At 30.8% G+C, this 16570-nt stretch overlaps 1 protein-coding gene across 1 annotated transcript in view; it reads right to left on the reverse strand.

Annotated features, from left to right (window-relative positions):
• Positions 1-15426, reverse strand: part of LOC108757171 (mediator of RNA polymerase II transcription subunit 15-like) — a 30308-nt gene extending 14882 nt beyond the window's left edge. The window contains exons 1-4 of the mRNA XM_018501583.1: positions 15368-15426; positions 14938-15025; positions 7116-7167; positions 6049-6237 (exon numbers count right to left, since the gene is read on the reverse strand). Coding sequence (XP_018357085.1) covers positions 6049-6237; positions 7116-7167; positions 14938-15025; positions 15368-15426 — 388 coding nt within the window. The remainder of the gene's footprint in view (positions 1-6048; positions 6238-7115; positions 7168-14937; positions 15026-15367) is intronic.
• Between the last annotated feature and the right edge of the window lie 1144 nt (positions 15427-16570).

Raw genomic sequence — 16570 nt, forward strand, 5'->3', positions numbered from 1 at the left:
CCTGTCCACTTCTCTCATCTAATGTGGGTTTTTTATCAATAGTGCATGTTGCGAAGATTTACTTGTCCATTGTTTGTAAATGTAGCTTCGTCAGTAAGTAAGATTTTAAGTGACAAACATATCATCTTCTTGTAGTCTTTGTAGTGCCCATTCACAGAATTGTATACGATTTTGAAAATCATTGCCATATAAGTCTTAATGAAGTGAGATATGGAAAAGATAAAATTTGTTGGAATGGAATATTCGCAGAACACTTCGTCGACTAATACCATTTTCACGTTCAAGCGGTCTTGTACTGATATGTGGATCTAGTGTTACAACGGCTAAAATGTTCGTTGAATTTCCGTCGTCAGTTGCTTTCTTGATTTGTTTGCGTTTTTTATTATTCACACTTCCTGTTTCTTGAAAAGTTTGTACTATGTTTGAAAAACAGAGAATGAGAGATAAACACGATTGGGAAATCTTTCAGCATACAAACGTACTGCTTCTCTCATAATTTGGCAACATTCACCGTAGACGAAAATCATATCGACTTTTTCCGCTTTCGTATAACGCATTTCGCAAGACACACACTTTGATCGATAGATGAATTCAAACTGATCAGTAAATATGGATACTGCTATGTGCGATCCAATTTAAACGGTATGTAAATATTTACATACACTTGAACGATTAGCGGAATACCAACAAGAAGAGAAGACACGAAATTATTCGAAGAGAGTCTTAAAACAATTTATTTTTTATTACATTCAATTCTTTTCTATTATTGACCTTGTGCGTAATCTTGAATGATCTTCAATTATAGGTCATTGTCTTAAAATGCTATATCAGAATGTAAGTAAAAAAACATATTTCATTATTATTTCATTAAAAAAAACAAATTTAACCTTTGCCTATCCTTTACGCCTCCATCTACAATTATTGACATCACATTATGTGCCCCTCGAAACCAAGCAACTTTTGTTGTACACTTTTTATTCTATTGTTAAAAACAAGCGAATTATTCAGATGATCTGTTTTAAATGTCCCTCGCTATATATATGTAATATATATATATATCAAAAATATAAAATATAAAAAATATATTTAAAAAAAAAACAAAAAAGCAAAAAAAGAGGAAAAAAGAAAAAAACAAAAAAAAAACAAAAAAGCAAAAACGGAAGCATTATCCTGGTATGTCCTCGCCGCTAAAAGTAACTGGAGTAACGCTAAAAGCCGGAATCTTTTTTTTTTTTTAATCTGTTTTTACTTCGCGTTTGGGAGGCGCGAATAATTTCCAGCGTAAGGGAGTTGCAACGCCCCCGCATATACAGTCCTATAATATACGAGTATTATATTGTTTATTTACGTCGCCTAAATATTCGTAAAGGCTTAAGACGCTCGCACGGAAAGAGATCCAGGTCCCGGTTGAGGTATTATTTTTTGCAATAAGAATTAATTACTTACAGATTTTAATGTCACTCAGCATAATTGAGATCGTTTCGAAGATGCGAAAAAACATCAAAAATTGTTAAATTGCTAGTCAATTTTAACTCGTGATTACTGCGGTAGTTTAGTAGAATTAGCGTTTTAAAACCGAAAAATAATTTCAGCATGCGTTTCAAAAGGACTACATACGTAGTATATAAATTCACACAGAATCTTACTTTTTAAGTTATAAAGAGAAACGGTTAGCGTATCACAAGTTGAGTACGGAAGAAAAGCAGGAGCGACGCGCTCACCGAAGCGGGTACTCAACAATCACACGACAGTACACACGTCTACACTATACGTTGAATTCCCTCTCTCTCCCCCTTCTCCTTCCTCTCTAACCTTCTCTCTCTCTCTCTCTCTCTCTCTCTCTCTCTCTCTCTCTCTTCCCGTCTCTCTCTTTTGAGTAAGAAGGGAGGAAGAAGTACAAATAATAGAGGGAAATATACAATACATATCAAAAAATGTAAAACTAGAGAGAAACAGAGAATGTTGTTATATAATGGTAATTTAAAATGTACAACAATTTACCTAATGAAATAAGAAAGAAAAAAGATTTAAAAACTTTAAGAAAGCGCTAGTGCCATGTATGAGAAGTAGAGAGGAATAATGCAATGTAGATGTATGGAATGCTTAAGTCTGGCGGTTTGGATAATTAATAAATAGGCATTATATTAGATTGTATCACACTGTAGCTAAGAAAAATCAATCAATCACTCAATCAATCTCTCTCTCTCTCTCTCTCTCTCTCTCTCTCTTTCTCTCTCTCCTGACCCTTCCCCTCCTCTCTCTCTCCCTTCCTAATTCTTATGCACTCATTCACTTACTCACAAGAGAAGTGCGCAAAGTGATAATCGCCAATTAGAATAAATTATACATTTTTGGAAAGGTCTTGCTGAGTAAAGTTCAGTTGTACAATACTTCGCTTGAATAGCGCCTCTAGATGGCGCTATAGATGCAATAGAAGTTATCAGTTTGGTAAAACTTTTGTGTTCCTACACTCTGCGTGCGTGCGTGCGTGCGTGCGTGCGTGCGTGCGTGCGTGCGTGCGTGTCAACTTCGATGACCTTGACATTAACGTATATTGTCAAAGTCATGATTTAGAATAACCTTCATGTTTTAGCCATTGTTTGTTAAAAAGTTGATAAAATAAGTTTCACAAATGGAATGTATGGAAGACAATCAACTGCAGCAAAAAATATGTAAATAACAAGTATTGCTGATATTTCATTATGGATACTCTAATCTCCATTATTTGCTGGTAAAATATTATCACGACCCCACAGTGCACCACGGGGAGGCTACGGTAGGATTTTACACTTCATTTTCCTATTTTTTATTGATTTTTAATTTTTTACTTTTAATATGTTTTTTGGACGCAATGTTGGATCCGCTATTTTGGATATTGAAACTTTGATCCTGGTATTACCAACGATAAAAAGACCATTATAGATAAACTTCCATATAATGTTTTTTCGAACGTTATCATTACCAATAGGTTTTTTTTTTTCTTTCGCTCTCTTATTTTGAATTCTGGAATAAAACGAAAAACGCAAGAAATATTTTGGGCAACAGGGTACACATCGAGAAAAATGGCAATCCGTAACTAAATATTGTTTGGAACAGATCATGCAGGCCCGTTTGGAGGGAATTCTTGTTCATGACCAAACTATTCGGCGGTGGGCTCTGTACCATGCTAAACTGATTGGATTGATAGATTTCAAAGCATCATTGTGCAATGGGTCAACAAATTTAAGACAAGTTTTAGTTTTAACATAAAATAAAATATAAAATAAAAATAAACACAAAATTAAAAAATTCTATTTATAAAATTTATTTTGTCAATAACTTTTTAACAACCGATTAGTAACAACCGATAGCTAAAACATGTTGGAGGTCATGACCTTGACAACATACGTCAATGTCAAAGTCATCGGAGTTGACCCAGAAGAGTGTATAGGGACACAAGAGTTACCAAACTATATAACTTCTATTGCACATAGCACCCTCTAGAGGCGCCATTTAAGCAAAGTATTGTACAGCTGAACTTTACTCGGCAAAACCTTTCCAACAATATACTCGTATAATTCATTCCAATTTGCGATTATCACTTTGCGCTCTTCCCTTGTCAGTTATCTACGTTAATTACACAGACCCACAAAAAGAAAGTACTGGGGTAGACATACAGCTATTCTTATGTATTTGAGTCGCTCAATACGAATCTGACATGAAAATAGGACTATCCAGGATAAATTTTCAATCTAAAGCGAAAAAATGACCAATTTTCCCATTTTTGACCCATTTTTTCACTCTAAATTGAAAATTTGCCATGGATGGTCCTATTTTTGTCAGATTCGCATTCAGCGACTCAAAATACATATGTAAGAATCGCTGCGTCTTTACCCCAGCACAGGGTAATTTTTTTTATGAGCCTGTGTTATTACTAACTTTAACTTCAAAATGATATCGAAGTATTGTGTGTCATCTTGTTTTATATGGTTCTAATAAAATAAAGCTACGTATTAAAAATTTTTTTTACAAATATAAAATCAGATAAAATAAAAGCGCAAACTTGATGTAAGTCATTTATTTACGACATAAGCAAATCGCCTTTTAAGAAACAGACATAACACTTGTGAGAAACGCGGCAGTGCTTTTTGACATTGAACTAATTAATAACTTGGAATAAAGTTAATTACGGATAATTATGCAGAATAGGACCTTTTTCGAATTTTTCGACTGCAATATTAATAATAATCTTTGTTATGACTCAAATAGTGACAAGTCGGAGGAGGTCGAAAAAAAATGTTTTTTTTGAAAGCGTTACATACAGTAGCGCAAGGGTACTGACTTTCACTCGAAGTGACTCCCACCCCACCTCCGCCCTCCCTGCTTGAGGGCGCACAACTTCCACCCGAAGCTAAAGCTCTAGATGTATTAAAGTAGCGCGTTCCTTTGATCTGTGTTGAAATGTCGATAACCTTCCTATTGGTTATTTCGACCTCCATTTCGATTTAGTTGTCTGTAGTACAATAAGCGCTTAATATTATTGATATTATTGGAATATGGTTAGTACTTCCAAAATAAAGGACCTACTTATGCGCTACTCTTCCAAAACAAAGGACCTACTATGCACTACTTTGATATATCTAAAACTTTAACCCAAAGCGACTCCCCTGCTTGGGAAGTTGCTTCGCGTGGAAATCGTGCTAAAAGAGAATTTGCCGAAATTTATACCTTTTAACGTTTAGAATTGTAATAAGTTTTTTATCTTCGGTAATTGTATAAAAAGGACTTTTGTCAATTCAGCAATAGAAGACGAATGATTCAATTGGCGTCATCGCAGTTTATTAACCCATTTTCCTTCTTTTTGGATTTTCTTCGTTTCATATAAGTCAAATTATATATTAATCTGTTTGTTATATTGAATTCTATTTCTAATAGTGAGTTATATTTTTATTCTTAATTGAGTCAAGTTTTTCTGCATCAACGCTATCAAATAATCCAAATTCATTTGTTATGACTGCTCTCAAAATGCTTCAGTTTAAAATTACCATATTTATATTATATAAATCTTTAAAACTCTTGCGACATAAAATTTCAGACAAAATTCCCTTGCCATAAGTGGCACAAATAATTTTCATTGCTTCAGCAATTTTGCGCTGATTAAACGAGAAAAACATACAATGATGAATATGTATTATACTGACTTCCACTTATAAACTAACTGAAATTGTAATCATTTCAGTATTTATAAGATATCATTTTAAGTATGAGTTATAATTATTTGCAGATCAACTTAATTAAAAAAACACAAAAGAAAATTAGACATTCGTTTAAGGCTCCTGAGTAGTTGCCGCAGTCATGTTAGAATCGTGACATTAAAAGCGAGAAATAATACGTTAATTTATGTTATATTATGTTATTTGTAAGTAAAATCAATTTAGATAAATCTAAATGACGAGATCGCTTTAAAACATTTGTAAAAATCGACGAAAACTGTCCTTTCCTTCCTTGACAGGCAGTAAATAGTCGTAAAAGGCACGTAAAGTGAGTCTATACTCGGGCACAAGCACACGGTCTGACAACTGTTGAAACGAGTAAAAAATACGCTTCTACATGTGTATAAAATTCCAAGATAACTTTAGTTTTCATCGATAATTACGACTTTGATAAATACAAGACAAATCATATTTTCACAATTAAGCAAATAATAACGAATTAGCAACACAAATTTCATCGCCAAACGTTACTTTTCTACACCTATAAGTTCAGCCATTTATCATGGCGAGGCACTGTAACACACACACAACCGAGCACGAGCTCATGTACATGTGTTCGCCTTCGGTGCGCCGAGAGCACATGTACATGGGCTCGTGCTTATGTGTATGGCTACCGGTTTCGCCAGACCACCACCATCAATGCAGAATTTTTGGCTGAGTACTTAGGAGCCTTAAATAGAAAGAAAAGTAAAACAAATGATTAAACAAAGCAGCACATTTGCTAAAAATAAAATCTACGTATATTTATTATAATAGTAGAACTACTGGTTATTTCTTTGTAAATTATAATACTTACGATTAGTTGCAGTATTTGTAGGTGGTTGCGAGATTATACCCTGATGATTAGGACCTCCCATGCTCATCATTTGATTATTTCCCGTGCCCTGACGTGCTAATGTCTGAAGAGCACCAATTGGATCAGGCATGCCTTGATTATTAGTACCAGCAGTACCTGGTGCATTACCAGTTGCACTCTTTTTAGAATCTGCGAAAAGAATAGAATGTCATTGAAATAATATATATGAGATCTCACAACATAATCAAACTTTTAAAAAAGAAATACTAAAAAAGGAAATTACACTTTGAAATTTTATAAGAAAAAATATTAAATAAAGAATACGATTAGCAATAACATTGATAATTTAATGATTCATTAAAACCTATTTGTGTTGATGCTTTTTTTTTACATGATGCTTTTTTTTACTGGATTGCTTAAATGTTATTGTGCTGGTGATCTGAAAATTATGTAGTCTGCTATGCCAGAAACTGTGTAGCTTAATTACTACATTACAGACTGATCTCCTGGATTTTCATGCTATTTTTTACATAATTTTGTGTTGGCTCAATGTAATAGTCGACCAGAACATGTCACATCAAAGTATTCTCTTCACAATAAAACCAATGCAATTGCACTTTTCCAACCATGTACTATAGTAGTTTATAGTTCATGTTTATTTATTCAGATACTTCTGTTAAGTGTCTTTTGTCAAACAAATTCCAACTGATCAACCAGCATGAAAATTCGCGTGAAGTCAAATTAGCAATACAACAGCAAGCATCTAAATTCAGTTAATCAGCGAATGAATAAGAAAAAAGCATCATGTACTGTAGATTTTATCTTCCTGAGACAAATACACTTTAACTTCACAATCATTTAGTTTGTGTTTAACAAATTATGTAGTCTTTAACATAGTAAATTATATTTGTTTCACTAAAAAAATTTATAAGCTACATTTAATTTGCTACGTTTAATTTATAATGTTAACATAATAAAAATAGTCATTACTTTTATGATAAATCTCATACATTTTTAATATAATTTATTATTATTATATTTAATATAAGATATTTATAGAACATTACTCATTTCTCTGACATGAAGAATCAATCTGGCAACAAAACCCAAGTATTCTTCCTGTAAAAAGATAGAAACATATTAGTAATATTAAACAGCTTGCACGCGTTTAAGGTAATATATAATAATCTTTGTGATAACTCAGATGGGAGATTGATCATTAGCGGTTATAGTGTATAAAAATTACTCTTGATATGGATTACTTTAAATTATCTCAGATTACTTAAGATTACCTAATACTATCTCAAATTATTCCAGATCATCAAATACTGCCTCATATTATCCAAGGTTATCATACAGTATTTAAAATTACGTCATATTTTCCATGAGATTACCCGAGATTTTTCCGAATTTATTTTCTTCATCTAACAGTAAGATTACCTTATATATATAAGAGAAGATAAAATATTATTTCTCCAGATCACTCTAGAATATCTTTACAGACAACTATGACAAGTATCTTTGAGAACTTCGATTTTTAATTTTCATTGCTTAAAAAAAAACGCAATTTTACAAAACAAATATTTATTGCATACAGGAACATAAAAATATAAAAATTTCGCAAACAATATGTACAGATAGTAACAAGTTCGACTACTCATAACGTTAGAGATTTTTTAATATTAACCCATAAATTTATATTCAATTCTGCAATCACACACAGAAATCTTTTTTAGTTTTCGAACGCAATGATGAAAAAGATTTCGCCGCAAAGTTTGCAGAATTAAACATGTGTATAAATTCACATCGAAATATTTAAACGCTAAAATCTGTTTTGACCGAAAAATAGGACTTCTCTTATTCAATTAACAAGTTTAATTTATAATAATTGCTTTCCATTTATATTAAAAGACAGAGAATTCTTCTTTGTCATAACTCAGTTGAATGCATATTCTTTTTCATTCTGACAAGTGAGATTTAATTGAGTTTTTACCTACAAGCTGCACAAGTTCGAGACCGCGCGCGTTATGCTAAATCTTATTAACTCACATTTAAAGTAGTGGTGTAATCAGATCCTGGCACTACTAAGGTACTTTTTTCGGAAACTTGGCAGCGCCAGAGTATTTTCTACAATTAATATTTAAAATTAATGTTTATGTAATAGATCGATAAGAAGGAAAGGAAACATTTAAATATTTCTGAAACTCGAATTTCAACATGACAACATGATAATAGCCATGTAGCTAATCAAAGCGTCCAAGCTTGCTCCCCTTTAAAGCTATCAAAAAGATACCAAAAAAAAAGGTATTACATTATAAATTGTAAGAATTAAAGAAATAAAATATTTGCAATATTTTGTTTAGCGTCAGTATACGTATACCATAATTGTCTGTAAAGTATAGATACAGAGATTTGATAAAATACAGCCTATATTATAATTAGAATAAGAAATTATAAGAATTTGTTCAAATATGTAAACGTAAATGTAATGTTCTATAACAAAATGTTGAACGCTTCACTAATACCTCTCTTCCTTATTTTGTTTGAAGCACTACCAGAGTACATTTATTTTTAGAACTCTATCAAAAGTGAACAATGAAGACACGACGTATACTAATATATAATAATAATCGGAGAAAGCGTACCATTAAAAGTTTCGGCTGCCGGATTGAGCCCTCTTCAGATGTTAACAAAAATGAACAGAATTAAAAAATTGTAATGGTACGCTTTCTCCGATTATTATTATACCTATTATATTAAGTAATGAAAATATAGAGCAAGTTGACTTATGAAATTGACTTATAAATTTCAGAATATATTTATTCAGATAAATATTCGGACATTAAAGAAAAAAAATTTCGCGAAGATACCGAGTGTAAAAAATGCAAACAACTAGAGATGTGCAAATAGTTCGAATTCATATTGAATTGATTCGAATCATAGTGGATTTGATTCGTTTATGAATCTGATCTGACGAGTCACTGATTCAATTTTGAATTCGCTTTTTTTTATTTGCTTCATTTTAATATAAATTCAAGAAAATTTGATTCGATTCGTTTTCACATAAAAAATTGATTCAATTTGACGCAAAAATTTCAAATTCAGTTCAATTCATTTTCGAACATATTATTGAAGATTCGATCTCACAAATGCTTGATACGCATGTACAAACAATATGAACAAATTTATGTTATAAACCACACTTTATGTTATAAATCAATTCCGCGATCTTTTTGAATCTACTTTTAGTAGCTCATTATTTGCGAGTATCAAAAGACACGTATATTTTGCACCAATTTCATGCGCAATTGTTTACCTATATGTAAGTCATTTAGTTGCAGATTTTTAGAGTATCGAGTGTTACAATTAGTCACTCAGTCGAATCAATTAAATTTTTAATAGGCTAAATATAATATCCTGTCAATACATTTCAGGCTGTTACATGCACAAGCAGCATACCGCGATTTCGACGGAGACTCATCAGCTTGCCATGGAAATGATAGAAAAGTTAAAAAGCAAGCAGTACAATAATAGCAATCACGCTGCCCTTTTTGCAGAGTTCAGTGTACTATTCTACATACGCAGTGAATACGATGAAGCTCATAGGTGCACTCCTAATATTTGTTATTTCCGAAATAAGTTACAATCGTCAGAAATCAGACTTCTTTTTTTATAAACTAATATAGCAGGGTTTTTCAACATATGGATGTGCTGCAGACATTTTAAAGACAGTAAGGTTGCTTCTTCATACTGACACTACGCTCATTTTCGTCAAAACCAGTCACATGATCAAAATTGCTTGGTATTCGCCAATTTTGATCATGTGATCTGTTTTGACGCTGAAAATGAGCGCAGAGTGTCAGCATGAAAAAGCAGCTTAAAGAATGATTACGTTTTGTAAAACGCATGATGCGCATATTATTTTATCTTTGTTTCGATGAACAACAAGAATAAAATAATTGTGTATCATGCGCTTAAGAATATTCGATAACTATATATTAATAGCACATATATTAATATTTAGACTGTGAACAAAGTACACACACACACATATATATAAAAGTTGTGTCCATAACATTCTGTTTTTATTGAATATATTTTTAATATATTTACTTTATTTATTATTTTTGTTGTAAACTAAAATTTAAAAAATAATAAAAAAATCTAAATGTTTTAAATAAATACTTTATTCTCTCAGAATAACTTATGCTATTGCATTTACCGATTAATTACAAAAATTTAAAAAAAAATATTTTATTTATTTACTAGACAATTTCTGTATCACAATGTAACTTTACTTAAATAATCTAGAATACCTAAAGTACTTGTATTTAAAAAATTGAGATTTTTGTTATGACATTTATTTAAAAATTTTTAACATTTCTATTAGAGTACAGATTTAAAAAATATTACTTATTGAAATAATTTTAACTAAGATCCAGACAGTTTTTATTATATTATTTTTTAATGCGATTTAGAATAACCTATAATTCTTTTTTACAATTTTGTTATTATTTTGAAGTATCTATCGAATATTCTTAACGATATGCCATTGCAATAAAATTACTTTTAAAAAAATAGAATACAAAATATAACTGTTGAACTTTTTATTTTTGAATGTCATGTTGAAAATATCTGATAAGATTTATGAGCATTGAAACGTAATTATAATGGAATATCTCAAAAATATTCGGCTTGCTATTTAATGTACCACGAATTAAAAAAAGATTCAAAAATACTGCGATATATGATGAGACTTGAAATTGAATCAGACTATAAATTGATCCTTAATGATAACATACTAATTTCCTTAAATAATATACTAATTTTAAATAATACTTTATATATATATATATTTTTTATTTCTAACATTTAATTAAATACTGCCTATCATCCAGATGGAGTATAGAAGCATTAAAACAATTAAGACCGTGGCTTCCCGCGGGAATTATTGTCGACGTTTTGAGACAAGCGGCAAAGTCGTGCGTTGTGAAACGAGAGTTTCAGAAAGCTGATTTATTGATCAAAGAAGCTGTATATCTCGCGAGAGAAATATTCGATACAGATCATCCAAAGTACAGTGACGTTCTCACCGATTACGGATTTTTCTTACTAAACTTTGATAGTATCAGCAATAGTGTAACTATATACAAGGTATTTATCTTTAGAGCTCTTTATGAATCTTCGTAATCTTTTGTGAAGGCGATTGTAAAATATTTTATCTTATACTTTAGACTGCGTTAGATATTAGAAGAACGATTTTCGGCAGAACTAATCTTCATGTTGCTTTGGCACACAAAGACTTAGCTTACGCTCTCTATGTACATGAATATAGTTCCGGCAGATTTGACGATGCAAGGTAATTAGAAATATATTCGATTTATTGTATATTGACAGTACAATTTACTTTTGTTTTGCAGTGAACACGCTGGAATAGCTATAGATATTATGGAAAGACATTTACCTCCGAATCATTTAATGCTCGCAAGCGCTAGAAGAATAAAGGCACTTATTCTCGAAGAAATCGCTATAGATAACGCATCCACGCCATTATCGGAACAAAATCTCTTACTCAAGTCCGAATGTCTTCATTTATCTGCTTTAGAAATGTCGAAAACTGCATTCGGCGAAAGAAATGTACAAACGGCAAAACATTACGGAAATCTGGGTTGATTATACCAGAGTATGAGGAAATTTCAGGTAATTTATTGTATATATTTACACACTGTATATATTTTTTATTTTCTTGTTTCTTTTTAGCATGCGTATATTTTAGGAAGCGGAAATGATGCACCTAAAAGCTATTGGTATTAAAGAAGAATTATTAGGACCTGACAATTACGAAGTGGGCTTGAGTATAGGGCATTTAGCTTCATTATCTAATTTTCACATGAATCGATACAGAGATGCCGAAAAGCTTTACCGTCGTAGTATCGCAATCAGTAAGTATATATATTTTAATTAAGTTTTCTGACACGAAATGCCATTGCACTTCAAAAATTTCGCATTGACAGGCTTGAAGTTATTTGGAGAAGGTTATAGTGATTTAGAATACGATTATCGAGGACTTTTACACGTGTATAATAAATTAGAGGATTACGAGAAAATATCAGAATATACAGATAAATTGAATCATTGGAAAGAGCTTAGAGACAAACACGCTCAATCTGAAGAACCACCGATCGATGTACAAAAACGTCCACAACCAATCGCAAATGTAATGAATGTGTTCTTTTCCATGTGATATATCAATAAGTGTGTCTAATTCAAATTTTATGTCATTGTATGTCCATCAAGCAACTTGCTAGTCTCCGTTGCGTTTACAAGACATTGGGCCAAAGTAGGAAGGAAAAAAAGTTATAACTGAATTGTATGAAAACCATTGTAGAAATTTGTAAATCATTGATCTGGTCATAAGAATTAATAATTTCATCTCTTATGTCAATATTTTATAACACGTGCGTAGTATCTATATCAAATAAAAAATAAATTGAATTATTATCAATAATATTAAATTCAAACGATGCAAGAAAATATTAATTTAATTTATAAATTAATTTATTAGTCGATGATTTTTACATACCAAAAACTACGAGTTGAAAAAGACGAAAAATTTTCTTCTCACTTTGTGGATTTGTAACGTGTCCAAAACGAATTTGAGAAAATTTTCGATTACCTATCGTGAAAGCTTGATACTTTCCCTACAAAATCGTTTTTTTAAATATTCCTACGACTTTTGATTACTGAGTTATCGCGGATTAAATAAAAGAATTATTTTGACTTTAATTGCTCATAACTCCATTAAAAATTGTCGTATCGTATAATTTAAAAAAGAGATTTTTAAAGCTGAAACTTTACTCTATTAAGATATATTTATATTGTTGGTAAGAAAGTAATTGCGGTTTTTACTGATAGATGTCTTTTAAAAAAACGCGATGACTTTTTACTTAACCTAATATATAAATATACGTCGTGTTTTCATTGTTCACTTTTTTGTATCTCTGATTAATGTCTTTTATTATATGTGTTCTATTTAATGCGCTGACTCTTATTTCGCCCTTTATTTGTTTTTATTTATAACACATAGAAGATTTAGACATTGTCCTGACATGTAATAAATAATTTTTTTATTGCTCGAATTTATCCAAGGCCATGATCGGATTCATGCTGACAACGCTCATGAGCATCATTTGTCTTCGTTTAACATTTGATTTTTAAGCGTTGTGAGCGTGAATCAGACTACAGCCCTAAAGAGGTAAAATTAACTTTTGAAGATCATCCCATTTATCGTTTCTATTTTATTATTCAACAACAAGAGATAGAATAAAACTTTAGAGAAAATTTTTTTTTTAATAAGTAAGAAGATTTACTGATTAAAAAACTTATTCATTGTCTAAAAAATAATAAAAAATATACATAAACAAAAAACAGGAGCAATATATTCACAATATTAATATTTTTGTGGCTTTTTTATAATACATTTACGTGTTCCACTTAATATTCACAACTGAAGCTTTACAATTTATAATACATATTAGGTGCTTCTGATATATAAAAAAATAAATAAAAAAAAACGGAACGATCTCACTTCAAGGAAACTATTATTGCCGCATTTTATTACAAAATATGATATATTTATTCTTCGTACGTATTGCGATAATTTGAATTGTTCATGTAATTAAACAATTAATAAGTTTCCTAATCGATAAATCTTATTTCGAAAAATAAATTGTTTCTCTGAAATTTTGTTCCGCATGTTTTCTTTTGTTGAGATAAAATAAAAATGGACCAATATTAAGGGATTAATTATATACCTTTGGGATAAAGAAAGATGTTAAAAAGAGATTTTTGCCCATAAAATGTAAGTAAAAGGAATAGCATTTTTTATAAATTTTGACCTTTTGAATACGATAATGTTAATAAAAAGTTCGGAATCCTTGAAAATTGAGCATAAACATTTAAAGAAATTTCAATATTCTTGTTTACGTTTCAAGATGTTCTCCAAATGCCACAAACTTTTTAATAATTTTATTATATTCAAGTCAAAATCTATAAAAAACACTATTTCTTTTACTTACTTTACTATCTTTTTGGGCAAAAATCTGCCCTTTTTTAAAGAATATTTTAAAAAGTCCGACTTTTGTTCAAAAGAATGTAAGCAAAAGAAACTGTTTTTATAGATTTTTAACCTATTCTACAATGTGCTCTTTGTTTCCTGTTTCTTGTTTTTCACATTTTGCTTTTTTCTCCTTTGCAACCGTTTTATCAACAATTGTATTTTTTGGTATGTATTTCTGATTTTTTTCGAAATTTGTTAACTTTTATCTCGGGCGACATAAAACAAAAAACTGGATAAGAAGCAAAAAGATGTAAAAAAATAGCAAAAAGCAAAAAACAGGAAACAAAAAGCGCACTGTAGAATAGACTTTAACCTTCTAAATATGATAAAATCATTAAAAAGTTTATAGGGGAACACCTTGAAAAGTAAACAAGAATATTGAAATTTCCTTAAATGTATTATGTTCATACTCAATTTTCAAAGTATTCCTTATCAATTCCAAACTTTTTATTAACATTATTGTATTCAGGAAATCAAAATCTATAAAAAACGCTATTCCTTTCACTCATTTTGAGTAAAAATTGAACTCTTTTTAAAATACTTCATTGAGCAACAAAAAAAGTTGCTTATTATATGTCAAGATATGCTCTACGTATTGTCAGTTTTATAATTTTTTAAATTTCCAAGTTGGGAACTTTTCCTTGTCAATATCACTTGTATAAAAATAAAAAACAATTAATATATATATTTTACTTTAAATCCAAAAAGTATAACATAACATAGCTGTAAAGAATAGAATTAATATGTTCTTAGTATAATTCTAGACATACCTTAGATTTAGCTTTTTGAAAGACATGATTCTCCATTTCAATGCTATTCTTTGTCGTAGGCATGCCAGATACTTGTATTGCTTCATCACTATTATCAATAAAATGTTTACAATTATATATCAAATAGAGACACGATAAAAAAACAATTTTAGCAAAATTTTATAAAAAAAATAAATAAATAAATATAAATATTAGAAAAAAGAAAAATGAAAAGAGCAAATTGATTTAAAATGAATCTATTGAAATGACTTATACATATAAGTGTTTCATGTAAAAAATATATATATGTGTAAATAACAATACATGTAAAAGGTAAATTTATTTAATAACCTTAGAAAAAATTACTTTTTAAATGATAATTAAACTTTAATAGCAATTGATATAAAACAATGTTTTTGCTTTATGAACTTAACCAACATAATTAACTTACATTTTCGCGACTACACTCTGACGAAAATGTGGCGTTTTCCAAGAATCGTCTGTTGCCATGATGAATGTACCAATTACATACAAATAAATAAAACTGGAAAAAAACAATATCAAAAATATTCAATAATAATAATAATATATTTGTGGATAAGGTCTCTCTCTGCTCCAAACCATAGTGTCAAAAAATGTTATGACTGTGAAGGTGCTATTGCATGAGAGTGTCAAGTCGAGCATCAAGCATCATGAACTAAAGCCATGGCACATACAAAAACGTAAGGCCGTAAGACGTAATCAGTAAGCGAATTGCCCAATCACGATAGAGACTGTAAGGCCAGTAGCGAATCCAATGTTACGATATCCTTACTGATTACGTCTTACTGTCTTACGTTTTTTTATGTACTGTCGGCTTAAAGCCCATGGCACATACAAAAACGTAAGGCCGTAATCAGTAAACGAATTGCCCAATCACGGTAGAGACCGTAAGGTCAGTAGCGAATCCAATGTTTTGATTTCCTTACTGCTTACGTGTTACAGCCGTTTTTGTATGTGCCATGAGCTTTAAAACCGGGAGAACATAGAAAAACGTAATGTGTTGTCTACAGTAGCACAACTCTCCTGATTTTATGTTGGCCAAAATGGAGTGCGCATGCGTGAAATAAGTAAGTTGCCCCGTCTCTTTTCTTCCTTTTTTATTGCTCTCTCTCTCTCTTTCTATTTCTATTTAAATAAGCATTTCAATGTTCCTCTTAAACATTTGTCTTTCAAGCATACATGGTTCAGAGTAGAAATTTAGAGGAAAGTAAAGGGTGTCCCAAAATTAACGCAAGATTTGAATTTGCCGCCATTTGTGCAGTAAAGTGTTGGCAACCCAAAAAAAAAAACAATTTAACAGCTGACAGTTCAGGGTTAGTGAAAATGGAGCGTGAAAATGGATTATTGAACATCAACAAATGGATGCTGATTTTTCGAGCAAAATCATCCTAAGCGATGAAGCACATTTTCACCTTGATGGCTTTGTTAATCGCCAAAATTGCCCCCTAGATCGTGTGATTTAACACCATTAGATTTCTTTTTATGGGGTTATTTGAAATCACAGGTCTATGTCAACAAGCCCACAACCACCCGTGCATTAAAGGAGGAGATTCAACGCTGCATCAACGAAATTCAGCCACATTTATGCAAAATGGTCATGGAAAATTTCGAC

This window comes from Trachymyrmex septentrionalis, unplaced genomic scaffold (genome assembly GCF_001594115.1).
Source record: "Trachymyrmex septentrionalis isolate Tsep2-gDNA-1 unplaced genomic scaffold, Tsep1.0 scaffold133, whole genome shotgun sequence".
NCBI classification, from domain to species: domain Eukaryota; kingdom Metazoa; phylum Arthropoda; class Insecta; order Hymenoptera; family Formicidae; genus Trachymyrmex; species Trachymyrmex septentrionalis.